The following is a 19,566-nucleotide window of genomic DNA, read 5'->3' on the forward strand; positions in this document are numbered from 1 at the left end:
TAGGAGGAGAGAAGCTCCTTTGCTCATTCTTCCTGGGTGTTCTGTCTCGTTGGTTCAAATTGGAATCGGGCCGCACGCTGCTTCGCAAAGCGTGGAATTCGCGCGACTTTGGAAGTGGATTTGAGGGAGTGGACGACTCCCGAGTCCCTGTTGTGTCAGGATCTATTCCATGCCGACGCAACAGTCCCATGAGTTGATGATTCCTCTCTGACAACACCTTTCTGTGGTATTCCAATCGACGTATTCGATCCGCCTCTGGCTCAGAGGTAGCAGCCGTAGAGACGGATTGTAGTAGACGCCCAGACGGCGGCGAAGGCGACGTAAGTGTATCGCTACTCGCTCGGGGCGCATGTGCTTCTTCGGCCCGCGAAGAAACTCTAGAACGGCCTGCTCTGCCTGGAACGAGCTCGATCTCTCTCAACAAGACCTCCTTGGGATTCTTGAGGTGACGGTGGGCGTGCTAGAAAGCATGTCAGCTTCACCATGAGCTGAACGGACAGATTTCACAGATACTCACCACCCGTAGATTGTTCGCGCGATCGGTACTGTACTCACACCATCCACATTGCGTCTCGCACGCTTCGATCCGAAGTCGGTGTTTGCCGTTCAATGGCCAAGGCTGGTGGTGGTGGTTTCGACACGGCATGTTGTCAGTGTCGCTTGAGCGCTATAAGTTGCTGGGCTATGTACATTCAGGCAACATAAGGGAAAAGCGGCAATTGCAGGTTTCGAGCCGGCCATAGCAAGAAACTCGGACAGAAGATTTTTATAGGTGACGCGACGCGTGCCGCAAGTCAGACTGCCCCGCGACGATGACGGATGACAACGGGCAGGCATTAGGGCTGAGAATTGATACTTAATTGATATTGGACCCCGAATCCGCACCGGTGCGGCGCACCCGTAGGGCAGCCGGGAGCTAGACCTAGTCAGGGCTTGGTAAGCGGGCCGATACCGTAGAGCCCCCAGGATGTTCTACCAGCCCCGCTATCGGTACAACGGCGATCTCACAAAAGGTACTGCAAACTCCAAAATATCGTCTTTCCCACAGGCGATGCAAGCAACACTCTATAGTAGGAGACGACACTCTTGTTGTACCGCCTCACCAAGCAAAATACCGTCGAAAGAAATGATTTACTGTCGGTAGAGATATGTACATAGATGTCTGGACTGACGCGACCTCTTTCCCAAGTATCAATTGAATATCAACTCGGGACCGGTGTTTTTGCCAACAAGTCAACAGCATGGCCTGGTATATATGCTTCGTCAAGAACTTTCTCTTTGCTCTACGCACCACGACACTGAACGCAAAACAATACTAACCCCCTACTCGTTTCTCAACGCTATTAGTCTCATCTCAGAAGTCCTACCCTTATTATATACGATATACATTCCCACGTACGTGTCTAACGGCCAAAATGCTTGCCGACAATTCTATCGCGACTACACCGATATTGGCTACCAATGCCACCGCCAACAATCCAACCACATGGAATACTCCCATCATCATCGGTGCTATATCTGCCATCATGGCTGTCATTGTTGGGGTTCCCGGCGCCATTCTCGCTGTCAAGAAGATCCAGGGCCGCAAGCGCAAGCGTGCTAGGCAAGGTACAACACCATCCCGCTTCAAAGCTTCTAAGTCACTTTTCATTGTGTTAACGCCCTCGATCAGGAGACGCCGAGGACGGTGTCCATTTGGAAGTGGATGTTCCCGCTCGTTAGCAGCGCGAGGTAAGGCGGGGCAGTGTCAACAATACTCTCTTGAGGCAGTGTCTTTTCCTGTCGCATTTGAGCGTTGTATGCGTCCATAGCGGAAATACCATAGAAAAGTTTCAATGCAATCGAGCTTATTTCTCAATGACTGGGTAAAGCCGCTATTGAGGCGTGAAGTAGTTGTGACTTGTTGGAAATAGGGATCGTAGAAGTCTTAGCAGCTGGTTTGGCGTCAACAGGGCATCGTATGTACGATGAATTTAGCGGGCCCGGGACCGTCGGTAACGACGTGGACTCACTTGGCGTCAGATAACCGTAGGGCAGGGCGAAGGATGTGCAGATCTTGTTCGCCACGCTGGACCAGGTCATCGCGCTTCTGCAACAGGCTCTGGCCCTAGCTATCATTTTTCTAGAACCTGGAGATCGATCACCACTGATCTGCTGCAGCGCGGGCGGAGGAAGAGCAGATATTGGTCGCCGCGCTGGACCAGGTCATCGCGCTTCTGCAACAGAATCCGACCTTTGCTATTAGTCACATAGAACACTCAGACCATCCATCGCCGTTCGTTCACTAAGTTGTCTCGACAGGGCGGGCTCTGGTAGTTCATGCGTCGACGTTCGGCGCTCTGGCTCGTTGGCGTGGCAGGCCTGCGCGCAGCCATTGGAGTGGCGCTCGTGTCACGGCAGCGCTCGTTCGAGTAAGCCAGCGCACGCGTGATCGTATTCTCGAAAAACGGTGGCTGCTGGGAGGATCGTGCACCAAACAAGAAGAGGCACACTTGGTTAGGTAGCTCCGGCAGCTTCGCATGCATCGCAGCCGCCATGAAGGAACGTCGTTCATGCATATCGGTATCGATAAAATAGCGATTAATTGCCAGCACATGTGCCCATAGTCCCGCAACCTACCCAGGCGAGAGCTGTTATTAAATTGAAACACCGCAAACGGTGTGTCAAGTATGTCTCCCTCCATCTTGTTGCCCTCAGACCAACGATACCGCTCAGGAACAACAACATTGAAGAAAAGCGGACGAGCATTTCGCGCTCTGGAGGCAAAGCACCACATTCAACCTGTAAAACGGTGTTTGCTGTTGTCGCCTTTGAGCAGGCTATGCGTCCCAGCACAGATCTATACTCGAGTTGCGATACACTCGTTCGCTTTCTCGGGTCCTGGGCTTGAGGCTTTTAGGTTTTTCAAGTAAAACTAGGGGATGGTAGGTATGTAATAGCAGCAGCAATTAATAATCGAGATTCAGTAGACATGTTGCATATGACTACATTATTGTCGTGAAACTGGGTCGGAAAGTGATTGAGATCGCGCAAATCCAAGTCAACACATAAAGTCACGTGTTTGGACAACTCCCGAGGTCCCGGCTCACCTCGACCGATGATCTCGACCCAGGTTCGCAGCGTGCCTCTGTAGCAGTATCCGACACACCGCTGTCCATCCATGACCGAATACCACACGCGCCACCTGTTTGACGATCGACAAGGTTGCCTACGATGCGCCACAAATGAAACCGGGGTGAAACGAACACCGATCTCCACGCCAACCCCTTGCAAAGCACAGACAACCCGCCAAAAGCTTGACCAGACGTCTTCCTCAAAAGTAAGGCGGAAACAAGGCCTCAAGAACTCAATATCACAAAAATGCATAAGAAACAATATAAGCGATCAGTGATTCATTATTTACTCAAGATCCCCAACCAGACCAATACAGTAGCCAGCTCAAACTAAACAATCCATCCTAGCGCGGTCGCAGACCAGTCCGCTCAGCCCTGGTTCAATCTATTATGTGGTATATACATCGTTATTATTCTCTATCCGCTCCGCTTTTGAGCTGTGCCTATGTAGGCTCAGTGAAGTAATTGTGCCAGTGCGAGAAGCTTAGACACCGATGGTGGTGCGGCGGCCGCTGGGGTTGGTCTCCTCCTCGTCGGCATCGTCAGAGACGTCAGCTCCGTCTGTGGACTTCTTGGGAGCACGCTGGGAGAGAGCGCCTGTGGTGGAACCAGAGTTGACGCCTGCAGCGGTGTTGGCACCAGCGGCGGGAGCGTTGGCAGCGGGAAGGGTTCCGGCGGCGGCGGCGGTGCCTTGAGAGATGTTAGCTTGGAGTTTGACTCATCACCAGGATGAAAGCTTACCAGCAGTACCTGCAGTGCCGGCGGTGCCAGCAACGGGGAGCAGCAGCAGCGGGAGCGGAGGCGGCGGTGCCTTTTGAGATGTCAGTCAAATGTCCAAAGTCTTTGCGATGTTCGAAGCTTACCAGCAGTGCCGGCGGTGCCAGCGACGGGAGCAGCAGCAGCGGGGAGCAGCGGCGCCGGCGGTGCCTTATGAGATGTTAGTCAGATATTCGACTCTTTGTTAAGATGAAAATGTACCAGCAGTTCCAGCGGTTCCAGCGGTTCCAGCGACAGGAGCGGCGCCGGCGGTGCCTTGTGAGATGTTAGTCAAATATTCGAGTCTTCGCTGGGATGAAAACATACCAGCAGTTCCAGCGGTTCCAGCGGTTCCAGCGGTTCCAGCGGCACCAGCGGCAGGAGCAGCAGCGGCGGTTCCTAAAACGGGTTGTTAGATTGTGATCGAAATGATGGAGAGTGATTTGAAGACTATGAAGTATGAAGGGCTATTTAGAGACTTACCAGCGGTGCCAGCGGCAGCAGCAGCAGGAGCGGAGGCGGCGGAGCCTAAGAAGGGGTTGTCAGATTGCGAACAAAGTGATGGAGGATGGATTAAAGACTTACCAGCAGCGCCGGCAGCCGGAGCAGCGGCGGCGGGAGCGGCGGCGGCAGTGCCTAAGAGGGATTGTCAGATTGCAATCGAAGTGGTGAAGGGTGATTTCGAAGACTTACCAGCGGTGCCAGCAGCGGGAGCGGCGGCGGCAGCTCCAGCCATCTGGACGGGAATGCAGCCACCGAAGGGACCAGCACGAGCGGGGTTCTGGACGCGGACCATGCAGACGTTGGCCTGGCCCGCAACAGTACCAGTGCAAGTCTGGTTGGCCGGGATGGCGACGTTGAGAGGAAGGTCCGTCTTCGCGTTGTCGTTGTTGCGGCCACGAGCATTGCCGTCAACGTTGGTGACAACTGTAGCGGGCGCCCACTGGGTACCAGTGCCGGTAGCATCAATCATGGCAGTGTAAGGGCCCGCTCCGTCGCCGTTGACTTGGTGGAGAGTCATCATGACCATACCGCCGGCGCTGACCTGAGGAAGGGTGCCGCCATTGAGCTGCATGACCTGAGCAGTACCGGCCTGGACATCGTTGGCACCAGCTCCCAGAGTCTCACCGCACTGGTCAGCGGCGTCGCCTCGGAAGCGGGTGGAGTCCTGCTGGAAGGGGTTGCGGCCAGTGCCATCACGGGGAGTGTTGGGGTCAACTGAGGTTGTGATCAGTAAGATGTTCTTGGAATACTTGCGAAAGTGTGAACGTACCACCAATGGCAGAACCAGCGCCACCTGCATCACCAACTGCCTTGACGACAGCTGCGTGGCCAGCAACCTGGCTGGCCAAAAGGCCGACAGAGAGAACAACGGAGGTCTTAGTGAAGTACATCTTGAACCGGTCAAGTGGGCTATTAAATAAGCAATTAAAAGGATGAATAGAAAGTAGTGAGTAGTGATTACTGTAAAGGCTGGATGGAGATGTTGATCGCTGATGTCCTTCAGTTCGTCGCGATGCTGCTGCTTCTTATACCGCCGTTCGGAACTCGAACATCGCCACACTCAATAGTTACGATTCGTCCTTGATGCGTCGGACCTTGCTATCCGGTTCTCGAGAATCAGAACCGTTTTGGCCAAGATGTGATAGACTTCGTTAGCAAGGCATCTAACCGCCGGTGAACCCAGAAACAGCTTCCTGGTCGCATAACCATAGCAACGAAACATGATTGAGGCAAGAAGAGGAATCGGCAGGATGTGTTTTCTGTTTCCAAAACGTGTTGACAGATCTTGGCGCCGGAAGAATGATTGACGCATGCCGGTTGGGCCGTGCGATTCAGGTAAGGTCATGGACGAGACCGTGATTGAACGTCGTTTAGAGTGACATGCATTGAGACAAGGTGTCTGGGAACTAAGAATAGAAGGGAAAGGTGAATGGCAGCCGTCTGCGCCACAGCGTGACTTGTTTGAGCGGGACCATGGATCTGTTTCGGTAGTGGAGTTATATCACTCCAGTTATTCTAGTCTTAACGTTTGGGACAGCCAAACTAGTCTGGACCGTTTACAGAAGAGCCTAAGGATTGCTGACATACACGTCGAGCAGATAAGTCATTTGCAGTTGCATGGGCAAGTAGTAATTTAGCATGTCTTACTGCACAAGCGCAGGTAGCCACGGTGATATTGATAACGTGACCGGCTCTAGTAAAAATAGATACGTTCCGAGACGCTTTTGGAGTCTTCAAAGCGTTTTCCATGTCCTGTCGAGTGGGTCACCCGAAGACATCGGGCTTTCTGACTGTTTGCGCGAAGCGAAACGCAACAATGGACGAAACCAGGTTCAGACTGCAGCCTCGGTAGTTTGGGATGCTCAGAAAGTAAACATTTTCATGCCTGGTGGTTTCTTCGATTTTCCTATGGCATCGCGTATGGGTTCGTGTCGCATCAATCGTTTCACGCACCCCTGGTACCGCCGAGGTAGATCCGAGCCTGTTTCTGCCTTCGGGAGGTTCATCCTCCGATGTGTGATGATGGACATGACTACCTCTGGACGTTGATAGATTGTTGCAGATCGGATGGTAGGTGCAGAACGACGAAATTGACTGCCATTGATTACATAAACCAGAAGGTCAAAGCGCAAAGTGCCTGGCACCCGGCAATTTATCCGCAGTTGCACCTCGGCACTACCTACCATGCGCCCAACACCATCGATTTCCAGGATGTCAAATATCGCAACGGCAATGGAGTTATCATTCTCACACCATGAAAAGGTCAATCCGAGGCCGCCAGCGTGCACCACGAGCTCTTACCTAAGCGTTAACGTTCCTCGCGTTTCCCTCCCTCACCTAGCTGCACTGCTGTGCTTTCACACTTACCCTGATCAATCTCAAAGTCGTGCGAGAAGGATATCTGTACGCGCAATCAATGGAGTGAGCTTCCTACACTCTGCCGGCCTCCCAATTGTGGACTGGAGCAATTCTCATCGGCAATAGACTGCCGTGCCTACCGTGCCGCACAAGTGGGATGTTTGGGCACACGAACCGCGATTGTGAACCGCTTATCATCGCGCATGCGGTACTTGAGCGAAGTCTCTATCTGAGCGCAGATACCCTGGAAGTGATATGCACGGTATCTGTCCCTTCATGGTTTAACGCATTCGACTGCGGACCCTCACGATACGACTCTACGATAAGCTCTGGAATGAGAGTCAGGTCATGTTCGTCTCCGCATTCTGTGTGCTCATGGTCTGCCTTCACGATAGGCTCGGTCATCGCTACTCCGGCTCTTGTATTGTGATCGATTGGCGGATTCATGGTTGCAGTTCAACCGCTATGCCTCCTTATTTCGGTTAAGCGCTCCCCTCACCGCGATACCACGTTGACTATCTGCATTTGTATGTCCCCGCGTGTATGCCACTAAGCGAGTCAAGCCGAGAATCCTCAAACTCGTCTGCTAAAAAGCTTCGCCTTGTCCTCGTTACTGCATACCAAGTTCTGGTCGTTCGGCCTCTCAAGCCTTCGTCAATCGAGGCTCTCTTTTGAGCGAAGAAGTGTCTTCCGTGTACCAACACAAGATTTGACTTCAAGATGAGCGAGGTTGCATACGAGAAAACGGCGTACAGCACTTCTATCGAGGCTGGAAATATCAACCTTACAGAGAAGACCCATCAATGGGACCCAAACTTGAAACAGGATAAGATCGACGAGCTACATGCGGCGACTCATGATGGTGATTCTGAAGCGATCAGAAGAGCAGAGAAGGACTTCGTTGAAGACTCTCCTTACGAAGAAGTAAGAGCTGCAGTGAGGAATACAGATGGTGGAGAACCCGCAAATACGGTACGAGCATGGGTACTTGGCATGTTGTTCGTTACGGTCGCGTCTGGCATAAACATGTTCCTGTCGATGCGAAGCCCGGCCATCAATTTTCCCAATATCGTGGTGTTACTGTATGTGTTGCCACTACAAGTTTCTGAAGTACACACCATTTACACTCTAATAGAGTAGTATATCCTTTCGGTGTTCTTTGGGCCAGAGTAATGCCGACGAGGCAGTTCACGACCTTTGGCATCAAGTGGACGCTCAACACAGGCCCTTTCAATATCAAGGAACATGCTGTCATCACAGTAAGCAGATGACCTTCCCAAACTGTGCAGGACTCTGACAGGTCCTAGATTATGGCTGGAATCTCCATCAACTATGCCTACTCGACAGATGCTCTCCTCGCCTTGTTAGCAAAGCCGCTCTATAATCTCCCTATGTCATGGGGATTCCAATTACTCTTTACGCTCAGCAGCCAAGTAATTGGAATCTCTCTTGCAGGCATGTTTCGCCGCTTTCTGGTGAGCGCAATGATACGCATTTCTCTTTGTGTTTTACTCACTTGTGTGGTAGGTGTGGCCTGCCGCGATTATCTGGCCAAATCAATTCTCAAACTCTGCATTACTCCATGCATTCCATGATCCGAAAACTGATGAAGAAGATGCGAATGGATGGCGAATATCTCGGATGCGATTCTTTCTCTTTGTCATGGGTGGCATGTTTGTGTATTATTGGTTCCCTGGTAAGGCTTCGAAAGCATTTGAAGGATCCACAAAACTCACAATTCGTAGGAGTCATTTGGCAAGGCCTCCAGGTTTTTGCGTTCATTACATGGTACTAGTCCGTTCTTGGCTTCTTACCCTCATGTCACTGATTCGAGAAAAGGATCAAGCCTGACAACGTAGTGGTTAACCAGCTGTTTGGTGGCTACACCGGCTTGTCACTCATTCCCATCACATTTGACTGGACATATGTCTCAAGTTACTTGTCAGATCCCCTCCTAGCGCCGGCTCACGCGCACATCAATACCCTCATCGGATTGGTTGTCTTCGTCATCATCACCACCCTCGGGATATCCTTCACCAATTCCTGGTATGGTGACTTCTTGCCCATCAACACCTCAACCACGTTCGATAACACGCAAGCTGCGTACAACGTCACCAACATTCTTGGACCAAACTTCACATTTGACCTCGCCAAGTACAAAGAATACTCGCCGATGTTCCTAGCACCCACGTTGGCCCTGAACTACGGGTTGAGCTTCGCGGCACTCACCGCAGCTGTTGTTCATACCATCGTATTCCATCGCAAGGAGATCTGGTATCGCTTCAAAGCCTCACGGAACCAAGAACCAGACATCCACATGAAGCTCATGCAGAAGTATGCTCCTTGCCCGGATTGGTGGTACGGTATCCTATTCGTCATATCCGTTGCCTTTGGCCTCGCGACGATCCTGGCTTACGATTCGCAAATCCCCTGGTGGGCATACTTCGTGTCACTCATCGTCGCACTTATTTTCATCATCCCGACATGCATGATCTACGGCATCACTAACATTATGCTGTCTCTCAACATCATATCACCTTTTCTTGCGGGCTATATGATTCCTGGGAAACCCATTGGTGTAATGATCTTCAAGGTCTACAGCACGATCACCTTGGGACAAGCACAATTGTTCTCCGCCGATTTGAAGCTTGCACATTATATGAAGGTTCCTCCAAAGACGGCGTTCACCGCGCAGCTTGTTGCAACCGTCTGGGCGAGCTTTGTACAGATCGCAGTCATGAATTGGACGTTGGGAAAGTATGTCTTACACATCTACACATGGAAGTGAAGGTTGCTAATTCATGATCCTACCCACAGTATACCAGACATTTGCACACGCTTGCAGAAGAGCAACTTCACTTGCCCCAATGGCCGCGCTTTTTTCTCTAGCAGCATCGTCTGGGGTGTCATTGGACCTGACCGCATGTTCGGACCCGGCTCGATCTATTCTTCGATACATTACTACTGGCTCATCGGCGCCGCGCTGCCTATCATCTTCTTCTTCCTCATGCGCCTAGCTCCGAAGTCCCCACTTAGGTACCTAAATGCACCAGTCATGCTAGGGGCGATGGGCTGGTTACCACCTGCCACTCCGCTCAGCTTCTCATCGTGGGCGCTCTGGGGCTTGGTGTTCAACTATTGGATTATGCGCAAGTTCCATGGATGGTGGCATAAATACAACTACATCACGGCGGCAGGGCTTGACGCCGGGCTCATCATTTCGACGATCGTGATATTCTTCGCGATTACTTTCAGAGAGTACTCAATCCCTTGGTGGGGCAACGAAAAGCCATTTGAGACGACAGTGAGTGTGTAGATGTCGGATGATAGTGGGATGCTGACATGCTTGCAGGACTATTTGAACACTGCCATTCGTAAGACAGTAGCCGAAGGCGAAACATTTGGGCCGAAGACATGGTGAAGTGTCCGAGGAGATGTAAGGCGGATGGTTAGTCTGGGCATCGCCCCGCAAGATGGTAAACCGGCTGATAGGATGTGCGACTAGGATATTCCCTAACCCATGGTCATTGATCGCTAGGCAGCTTGTACCCGCTATATTGTGAATGCACACAGCTGGAGGGCGTACGAGGTCTCGTCGTACTTTGTTACTCTTGTGCTGAGAACCGAGGGATTTTGTTCTAGTAGCACTAGATGTGCTCGCTAAGCTTTAAATGGAAGAAGCTAGACTGTTATAGGCAGCCCGGCAGTTTAGATCGGGTCCGCGTGCGACGTCATCCGATGGCCGGCGCGATGTGCTGATAAGGTACAAAGGACATCAAGAAATTATTCCAGCCAAGCGGTGCTAAATGTGTATGAGGGTCTTTCGTGGGTATCACGGAAACAATGACGACAGACAAGAACATATAAGAAATCATCGTTCTGCTCTATAGTGGTGCGTAGTATATTTCGAAGGCCCTGGAGTACACTGTGCTACAGAGCTTCAGCAACGTAAATCTTTACGTTCCTGAACTTTTGCCTCAGCATTGGACGCATTGAAGCTTCAGAAGGCTGACCACAATGGTTGCAGCTTCATTAACTTTACTTGCGGGCCTGTTGCTCAGCAACGGTGCTTCGGCGCGGGCAGACTCGTCCCTTGTGAATGTACTCGGTACCAGACCACGAGCAATGGATGGCTCTCAACCCTCGTCAAGCATCTTACCTGGTGCATCTACCACCCCGTACACAACCAGTGCTAGCTCCCCGAACCCACCCTTCGACGCCCGAGAAGCTACCATCGAGACTGTCCACCATGCCATATACTCTGGGCTCTCCACTTGTCGCGAGGTCGTATCGGCTTTCCTTGCGCGCATTGAGACATACAACAACCACACCAATGCGGTTCTCACCCTTAATCCCAATGCTCTGGACATTGCCGACTCCATGGACAGAACTCTCGCTGCGGGCAATGCTACTGGATCCTTGTTCTGCGTTCCCATCCTGTTGAAGGACAACTACGACACAGCTGATATGCCGACCACAGGTGGAGCTATAGCATTGAAAGACTCTCAGCCAACGGAAGATGCACCAAGCGTGGCGGCCTTTAGACGAGAAGGGGCCATCATCCTAGGAAAAGCAAACCTACATGAATTGGCATTGGAAGGCATTTCTGTCTCATCACTCGGTGGCCAAACCATCAATCCTTACGATTCGACACGAACACCAGGAGGAAGCTCTGGCGGTACCGGCGCAGCAGTAGCAGCCTCCTTCTGCGTCTTCGGCACCGGCACGGATACCGTAAACTCTCTACGCAGCCCTGCGTCTGCAAATTCGCTCTTCAGCATGCGTCCTACTCGCGGGCTGATCACTCGGACGGGCATCATACCCATATCCACGACACACGATGTTATCGGGCCCATTGCGCGTACCATAAAAGACGTAGCCGTCGCACTAACAGTCATGTGCAAGACAGGCTACGATGCAGCCGACAACGCCACAGCCCTCGTCCCCTCTGCAAATCGCGCCATTGACTACGCAGGTAACCTCCCCTACGCCTCGCTCTCCGGGCTCCGTCTCGGCGTACTAAACGGTTTCTTCAACCGCACTGGTACCTCGGATCCGGAAGTCGCGCCTGTGAACGAAGCCATGGACGCCTGGATGGCAAGATTGACCGCCGTCGGCGCAACTATAGTCCCCATCAACGAAACGCTGTACAACGCAACCGCCATCCAAGCCGCCTACGACGTCCAGCGCTTCGAATACCGCGAGCTCATGGATGCCTATCTCCAGCGGCCGTCGCTCGGTGGAGAGCAGCCCGACACGCTGAACGAGCTGTACGCTCTTAAAGCGAGCAACGTGTCCAAGGGCGAATTCCTCGTGCTACCTTCGCAGTACGAGTATGTGAACACGGCACTCGTGTCGTCGACGAGTAATGCGACGTACCAAGAGCGCCGCTTCGGAATTCAGAATCTCACGGTCGCGTTGCAAAATACATTTGCAGCGAATAATCTCGACGCAGTGATTTATCCTGAGCAGAAGAATCTCGTTGTGAAGATCGGCTCGCCGTCGCAGTCTGGTCGCAACGGTATCCTCGCTGCACTTACCGGTTCACCTGTCGTTACGGTGCCCATTGGGTTCAGCAACGCGACAGCCGATGCGCCCATCGGTGTACCGATCGGTGTGGAGATTCTCGGTCGGCCGTTCGAAGAGCAGAAGTTGTTGGGTATTGGGTATGCGATGGAGAAGCTAGGGAAGGTGCGACGGGCGCCGGCGTGGGCGAAGGAGGAAGCTGAGGTATCCGAGTATAGCGCTGTGCCGGTTGTGACGCCGGATAGTGGGAATGTGCCCAGTGTGTATCCGTTGGGGACGCTGTAGGTTTGATTCGGCACAAAGTAATGCATGTGTATGTAAGAACGGCCACGTTTTACGTACAGCTCGATTTGGACGAGTTGAACAGTTTTGTGAATCCAATTATCGAACCACATCGGGAACCTCACGTCTTGTTCCCACAGAAACTGAAGGTGACCGATCTGTTCGAAGCACCTCTTGCATTCGATGATGGAAAATTGTCGGCATACAAGGGCTGTACTCCACTTGCGGGAGGTCGCTCGCATCAACCTGATGGAGTAAAAGTACTTGAGGGAAAGTAGTTTTACAATGATAAACACGCTAATCGTGCCTAGATTCGAGCAGGCACCTAGTAGTACTTCTTCCCAACGGTCACCATCTTTCCCCCATCACCCTGCCGATCAGCATCGAATTGGAGCTCGAGGTGGTGGTCGCCTATCTCGCGAACCTTCACTATTGCTTGCCAAGTGTCTCCATTGTCAATGCCACCGCTCGTGCCATACAGTGTTGCGCTCTGTGCCGAGTTCATCGCGAGCGCCAGGATATCTCCGACATTGTCCCATCCATCGCTGCCAACATATCGCTTGCGTATATGCATGGTTACTACAACCATCATGTAGGCCAGTGTGATCATCGCGTACAGAAACAGAGCGCTCATCGCGGCCCACGACGATGTACTTCTGAACCTATAGCCGTATCCGTATCGGTCGAACATGACCTGAAGAAGGTATTCTGGTTGTAGACCTGTATAAGCGACATTCTGGGCTATGAAAGACCACAGCGCAGTGAAGGTGGCATCTTCACCAGGTGATTCCGAGATGAGCCATGGGATATGGCCATTGTCAACCAACCGGGAAATGCCGTCGGCTACGATGATGCCGATGAGAGTGGCCACAGACTCCTCTATTGCGCCATTCAGACTTGCCGTCGTAATGTTCGGTGCCATGTATGATGTTATGTTGTTTGACCGTACGGAAGTCGGGGTGTCGAGCAAAGTCTCAATAGCTGGGGCATATTCTTCGTTGCCGTAGGCGGACTGGTTCGTCTTTGCGTTGAGATATGCAGCCCAGTCTAAGTTGAGATTCAGGGGCAACTCTGAAAGAGCGAACTTTGCCCTAAGGTTTCAAGATTACTGATCAGTCCAGGTCGATGATAGAAAGGGAGTCGAGTAACATACCTGTTCTCCGGTCGATACCACGAATCCAAAGACGAGATTAGATAGTCAGTCACATTGCTGGATACTGCCGTCGAATTCTTCGGCTCAAAGTATGCTGCGCTTCCTGCCCAGCGTGCGTCGATGGAACAGGCAACGACCCCAGAGGATTGAAACGATTCAACTGTGACATTGGTGCCTTCCACCGGTACTATGGCAAGCGCAAGTAGCGATGAAGAGGCGATATTGCGGGTATCCTTGAACCACTTAAATCGTGATTGAAGGTCTGGAAGCCCGTCCCAAATCGGATCATCGGTGTTCAGAACGAACGGATCATCGACATAGGCCGCATCGTCTGCCCATGGACTTCGTATTGGAGGGAAAGTGGCGTTGCGCATGTCTCGATCAGACTTGACCAGATCCGAAACACAATTCACATGTACCACAGGTTGATAGGTTGGCGTATCTTGAGCAATACGGAAACGTGGGTAGAGGACATCGCGAGTACCTCCAATATTGTTCCGGGTCGCGTAGTTGAAGAAAGTGCCTAACGTCAGAGCGGTCAACTCTGTGACAACTGTGACTGTGGCCCCGGTCGTTGAGACTGCCCTTCGAGCGTCTTCCCAACGCGGCACAATTCCAAAAGATACTGCTCGTTTGGCATTGCTGAATACGTCATTGAAGGTTGGACTATTGCGCGCAGCCGTGTATGTAGCGCCTATGAACCACTCGGCAATGTCGGCAAACCCGGATGACGGGCAGCCCATCGACAATGACAGTGGATCGGATAGACAACCGGCGTCTTGTGTGGTATTGCCAGTTAGTGTGGCGTTGAAAACAGTCGGCCAAAGTTCACTTGGTTTCGCCAGGTATGCGATCTTTGAATTTCGATCCCAGTTCTGGTCCCTCATCTCAAACCAACCAAGTGTGGGTATCATGGTGATCGCTGATGACGGTCCCAACACCACAGACAAAACACATGCGATTGCCACGAACAATCCGAAACGGCGTCGAAGAAGAAGGCCTTGCCAGAACGGCTTTCCGAAGAAAACACTTGGCCTAGACTCGTGGACGCGAAGTCAGTATCATACACGTATCAAAGGGAGGTAATATAGTAGTGTGGGCACTTAATGGTTACTTCAGGGCCGTAAGAGGCGCTAAGAGTTGTCCATTCCGTGCTGGGCTGTTACGTACGATATGGTATAAGTGACGCTGACCAGGCCAAACGGAATACCACTGCGACCTAAAAGGAGCCTTCGCATATAATAGAACATGACGAATGAAAGGGATGCTAGCATGACCAACTCGTGCAGTTTTGCAGCAAATTGCCACACTTTGAGCTCGTTTCGTATCCGAGTGTCGGAGAGCCTGAAATCCTTCCAGAACTGCTCCGTCCTGTTCGCCCAAAACAGCACTACGATAACTCCAAGTGCCAGAAAGTGAACCAAGAATTCTCCATACGGTATCCGCCGTTTGACGAGCACTTTGCCATCCTGAACAGGATGTGACGCCGGCAGAAATGGCTGATGAGCTGGAGATGCGTAGGTCATTGCGTGTAAAGGTTGTGACTCCAAATCCCAGACGTCGTCCTAACGTATGGAATAGGTTTAAGCAACCTCGATTACGTGGCTGGGGAATACCGAAGATAAGTGAAAATGAACGGGTCCGAGAAGCCTGCGAGTGTTCAACGTGAACGGTCGCCACCAGTAAGCCATCGGAAGTGGCTGCAGACAGAGCTCAGCCGGAACCGAAAGTGCAAGTCTCTCATAGGTCTGAGTGCGTAGCACATATCCAAAGAACGGATCTAGATCCATATCGCAGTGATGAAGGGGCGCAAGGCTGAGGCTGTGCGATGCAACAGATGCAGACGGCCGCCGGTTTGAGTAAGGAAACCGCTTGCGATACGAACGACACGGGATGAAAGTGACAGCGAGTGGATGAGAAAACAACAACAACGAAAGGCTAGGTTTTCAACTGGATGGGGGCCGTAGCATACGAGGATATTGTCGTTGATGGGGAATACACGCTAACCATTCGCCCTGACCCTGCATAACAACCACCCTCTACCACAATAGTAAGTATTTTTGAATTAAGGATGTAATAGAGTTTACGCTATACTATTAGCTCCCGTGTAGAAAAAGTAAAACATTAAGTATTGTGGTTGTGGTGTCGCAGTGTTATAACGGAGGTTGTTCGGCTATTTTTCATTCGGCGGTAAGAGAAGGCATTTGTCGAATACGACTCGGCACCTTCACACCTGTACAGGTGCCAAATCTCTGCCAAATAGCATTGTTACCTAAGTATAGCTATAGTAGAAGGGCGGCGGCGGCGGCTGTAGCACTTGATCGTAAAGTGTGTACGAGATCGCAGCCTGTACCTATACTCACGAATGCGCCACCGCCCTGGAGCAGAATTTTGTACGTGATTATCGAGCAACAAAATGTAGTACTCTATCATCTCAGCGTAGAGTCGCATGTTGAAAGACCGCGCGGTACCCGTGGACGATGTCGCGATGTCTGTCAAGTCACGTGCCAGTCTACCCCACCTTTCCTTATCAGTCGTCTGTACCTGCCGTTCCCGGCTGGAGGACCCCGCCAGCTTTCACGCCTCGGCCGCAGCCACCATCGTTCCACCGCGGGGAAGCCCGACGGCGACCTCACGCAAGCTTGAATGGCTATCTTGACTCTAGCGATTGCGGCTGAGACGCTTAAATCATATAAGCGTCCTCCGTGACACTTGCGCACCTTCAAATCCGCGATTCAACCACACCACAATGGCAGACATCAACGTCTCCCAAGCCGTCGCGCAGGACGACCTCGTCATCCCCGTATGCCCTACCCTCTTCCTCACACGCACAAGACCCGGCTGACAGCTATAGCTCATCGACTTCTCTGCCTTCCTCAGTGGCACGCCGGCCCAGAAGCAACAGACTGCCCAGGCCGTCCTCAACGGCTTCCAAACCGCCGGCTTCATCTACCTCTCGAACCACTCCATCCCCGCCTCCACCATCTCGACCGTCTTCGCCAACTCCGCGAAATTCTTTGCGCGCCCGCAGGACCAGAAGGACAAGCTAGCATGGTACTCCCCTGAAGCGAACCGCGGATACAGCGGCTACGGCCGCGAGAAAGTCTCGCTTCCTGATGAAGACAAGGGAAAGGTGGCTGAGTTGCGCGCGGTGCCTGATCTGAAAGAGTCGTTGGAGATAGGGCGCGAGGGCGAGAAGGGAATGCCGAACATGTGGCCGGCGGTCGAGGGCGACGAGGATGCGAAGACGTTCAAAGAGACCATGCTTGCGTTTCATGATACGTGTAAAGAGCTGCATATGCAGTTGATGCGGGCGATTGCGCTGGGCATGGGCATCGACGAGTCGTGGTTCGATGGGTATACCGACGTTGGTGATAATACGCTGAGACTGCTGCACTATCCTGGGGTGCCGAAGAGCATGTTTAAGAGGGATGATGGGCAGCTGCAGGTTAGGGCGGGGGAGCACAGTGATTATGGGTCGCTTACTTTGCTGTTCCAGGATGAGAGGGGTGGGCTGCAGGTTAGGAGTCCGAAGGGGACGTTTGTGAATGCTACGCCGATTCCAGGGACTATCGTTATTAATGCGGGGGATTTGTTGGCGAGGTGGTCGAACGATACGATTAAGAGCACGAAGCATCGTGTGGTGGAGCCGCCGCCTAAGGTCGACAACACGGGCTCGGATACGTACCCGCCAAGGTATTCGGTGGCGTACTTTTGCAATCCGAATTTTGAGAGGGTTATCGAGGCGTTGCCGGGGACGTACGAGGAGACGGGGAAGAAGTATGAAGGGATTAAGAGTGGCGAGTATCTTGTTAAGAGACTGACCGCAACGTACTGAGCAGCATTAATATACCCAAAAGCATTTACATCGTCATCCTCAGCACCTGATGTATATTGCGTGTATCTAGCCTGTCGACTCTTCGTGTACCATGCAATTGTATATCTCGCCAAGCACAACCTACCCCAGATCAACTCACCCACCACTCCCCCCGCCTCATATCGGCGTCTTCGCCGTCACCCGCATCGGATGCGCCTCCGTATTATACACAAAGTAATTAACATTTCCACCCTTCCCCACCCCATCCTCCGCATACTCCACATCCCAGATCCCCTTCCTGTCCTCCGGCGCCTGGATCAAATACTGATACTTGAGCACCTCCGCCAGCGTAAAACTATGCATGATATTATCCCACCCCCCGCCGTCCTCCTCGAAGATATTCAGCACGCCGCTGAACCCCTGGCCCACGCGCTCGGTTTTGTTCTCCGCGAGGGTATACGCCCACGCTACGTCCCGCCAGTATTGATTCCCCGTGACCTGGTACGCGTAGTACCAGCTCTCCACGGCCTCAGGCGCCTGCCCGTTGGGAAAAGCGTTGTTGTCGTCTATGAACCAGCCGCTCTTGTTGTAGAAGTCGCTCTGGTTTTGGAACCGCGGGTAGGCGAGCTCGGTTAAGTTCCAGGAGTACAGCGTGGGGCCAATCCCGACGGGCGCGTAGCGGTAGCCGTTTGCGCAGAACTCCGCGAAGTCGAGGCCGTAGTCGAGCCAATCTGGGCGGTTCAGCGCCGTGGAGCCCAGGATGAAGGAGCCGCCGATGAAGCAGGCGAGTTCTTCGGAGTAGTTTTGGGCGGCTTGGCCGGCGAAGGAGCCGGCCATGGTAAGGTCTGGCCGGGTTGAGGGGGAGGAGAGAAGGTGCGCGATTGTGGAGTCTGCGGCTGCGGTGAAGCGGTCGCCGTAGAGGGCGTATTTCTCTGGGTCGTACACGTACATCTTGATGAGGTATTCGTAGGCGGAGTCATTGCCGGATGTCCATCCGCCGTAGGCATCGAGGATCTCGCCGGTCTCTACGCTGAAGTTGCCGCCTGTTAGGCCGGGCCAGACTTCTGTGCTGGGCTGCAGGAAGTAGTTCATGGCTTTCTGGGCGAGGTCGCCGTATTCTGGGTTTCCGCTTAGATCGGAGAGACGCTGCCATTCGATGACGAGAGAGCCTAGTTCCGCGAGACCAGCAGACCAGGTCCCATCTGCCATGCGATAACGTGGGGCGAATGTGCCATTATTAATGAAGATGTTATTTACGGGGATGCCACTCGTGGTGTTGAAGGCGAACTTGAGAGTGTCTGCGAGCGTGACGCATTGCGTGAGGAGCGCCTCGACTTTGTCCTCGTCCACGTCTAGGTGGTCGAAGGGACCCTTCAGCAAGTCGTACGCGGCAAGTAGACCGCCGACATAACGGATGTTCGTCTCGAAGAGACTGACACTTAGGCTGGCACCTCGGCGCGCGGCAGTATCCACCTTCGTGAAATCGATCGTGGGGATGAAGTCTAAAATCTGGTTCACAATGTCGGTCTGTTCCATAATGATAGCGGTGTCGAGACCATCGACGGGGGTGACACCCCAGCCATTGCGGCTGTTGCTATAGTTCGAAGTCACAGGGAGAAGGTCGTCGTTGGGAAACGCGATGGAATAGTATCCGTTCCAGGCGAAGCGGAACATCTCGATGACGGCATCGGCGCGCTTGGTCTGGTTCTGTTCGAAGCCCGTGTAGTCATAGTCGTCACCTTTTTGGCCTGGATAAGTTACGTTTGAATACTGGCGAGGAACGAGTGCTGTAGAAGCCAGTCCTGCGAGGGCTGTGCACAGCAGCACTGCTTTAGAGAGGTGCCCCATGTTGGTATCTCCTAGTAAGATGTCCTGCTAACGAGCGAAAATTACAAGAACGAACGACTGGCACTCCTTATACCCAAGGAAATCCAACTCTTGTAAGAGGGGAAAAGAGCTCCTGACTGCATCGTGTGAGAGCGCTGCGATGCCATCTTATCTCCCCGACTGTTATCGCCCCGCGTCTTCTGATATGAGGCCTCATGCATGCTGTGCTG

General features: G+C 52.6%; 7 protein-coding genes across 7 annotated transcripts; 4 read left to right on the forward strand and 3 right to left on the reverse strand.

The window, feature by feature from the left end:
* Positions 1–1,415: 1,415 nt before the first annotated feature.
* N0V89_006693 (uncharacterized protein) lies at positions 1,416–1,722 on the forward strand (the record flags this gene model as incomplete). Its single annotated transcript, XM_056215462.1, has 2 exons — positions 1,416–1,608; positions 1,673–1,722. 2 exons carry the CDS (start codon positions 1,416–1,418, stop codon positions 1,720–1,722), a joined length of 243 nt encoding a protein of 80 aa, XP_056069709.1.
* Positions 1,723–3,597: 1,875 nt separating this feature from the next.
* Positions 3,598–5,263, reverse strand: N0V89_006694 (uncharacterized protein; the record flags this gene model as incomplete). The annotated part of the gene is made up of 7 exons (XM_056215463.1): positions 3,598–3,803; positions 4,092–4,145; positions 4,197–4,268; positions 4,353–4,397; positions 4,455–4,505; positions 4,563–5,087; positions 5,143–5,263. 7 exons carry the CDS (start codon positions 5,261–5,263, stop codon positions 3,598–3,600), a joined length of 1,074 nt encoding a protein of 357 aa, XP_056069710.1.
* A 2,188-nt stretch (positions 5,264–7,451) lies between these two features.
* N0V89_006695 (uncharacterized protein) lies at positions 7,452–10,047 on the forward strand (the record flags this gene model as incomplete). The annotated part of the gene is made up of 7 exons (XM_056215464.1): positions 7,452–7,813; positions 7,867–7,990; positions 8,039–8,206; positions 8,259–8,427; positions 8,477–8,519; positions 8,571–9,488; positions 9,621–10,047. 7 exons carry the CDS (start codon positions 7,452–7,454, stop codon positions 10,045–10,047), a joined length of 2,211 nt encoding a protein of 736 aa, XP_056069711.1.
* Positions 10,048–10,537: 490 nt separating this feature from the next.
* Positions 10,538–12,542, forward strand: N0V89_006696 (uncharacterized protein; the record flags this gene model as incomplete). The annotated part of the gene is made up of 2 exons (XM_056215465.1): positions 10,538–10,541; positions 10,759–12,542. The coding sequence occupies 2 exons, from the start codon at positions 10,538–10,540 to the stop codon at positions 12,540–12,542; spliced, it is 1,788 nt and encodes a 595-aa protein (XP_056069712.1).
* A 322-nt stretch (positions 12,543–12,864) lies between these two features.
* On the reverse strand, positions 12,865–14,606 carry N0V89_006697 (uncharacterized protein; the record flags this gene model as incomplete). Its single annotated transcript, XM_056215466.1, has 2 exons — positions 12,865–13,630; positions 13,693–14,606. 2 exons carry the CDS (start codon positions 14,604–14,606, stop codon positions 12,865–12,867), a joined length of 1,680 nt encoding a protein of 559 aa, XP_056069713.1.
* A 1,835-nt stretch (positions 14,607–16,441) lies between these two features.
* On the forward strand, positions 16,442–17,530 carry N0V89_006698 (uncharacterized protein; the record flags this gene model as incomplete). Its single annotated transcript, XM_056215467.1, has 2 exons — positions 16,442–16,495; positions 16,547–17,530. The coding sequence occupies 2 exons, from the start codon at positions 16,442–16,444 to the stop codon at positions 17,528–17,530; spliced, it is 1,038 nt and encodes a 345-aa protein (XP_056069714.1).
* A 156-nt stretch (positions 17,531–17,686) lies between these two features.
* Positions 17,687–19,357, reverse strand: N0V89_006699 (uncharacterized protein; the record flags this gene model as incomplete). Its single annotated transcript, XM_056215468.1, has 1 exon — positions 17,687–19,357. One exon carries the CDS (start codon positions 19,355–19,357, stop codon positions 17,687–17,689), a length of 1,671 nt encoding a protein of 556 aa, XP_056069715.1.
* Positions 19,358–19,566: the final 209 nt, after the last annotated feature.

Source organism: Didymosphaeria variabile, assembly GCF_027946475.1.
Source record: "Didymosphaeria variabile strain IMI 356815 chromosome Unknown scaffold_5, whole genome shotgun sequence".
Classification (NCBI taxonomy): domain Eukaryota; kingdom Fungi; phylum Ascomycota; class Dothideomycetes; order Pleosporales; family Didymosphaeriaceae; genus Didymosphaeria; species Didymosphaeria variabile.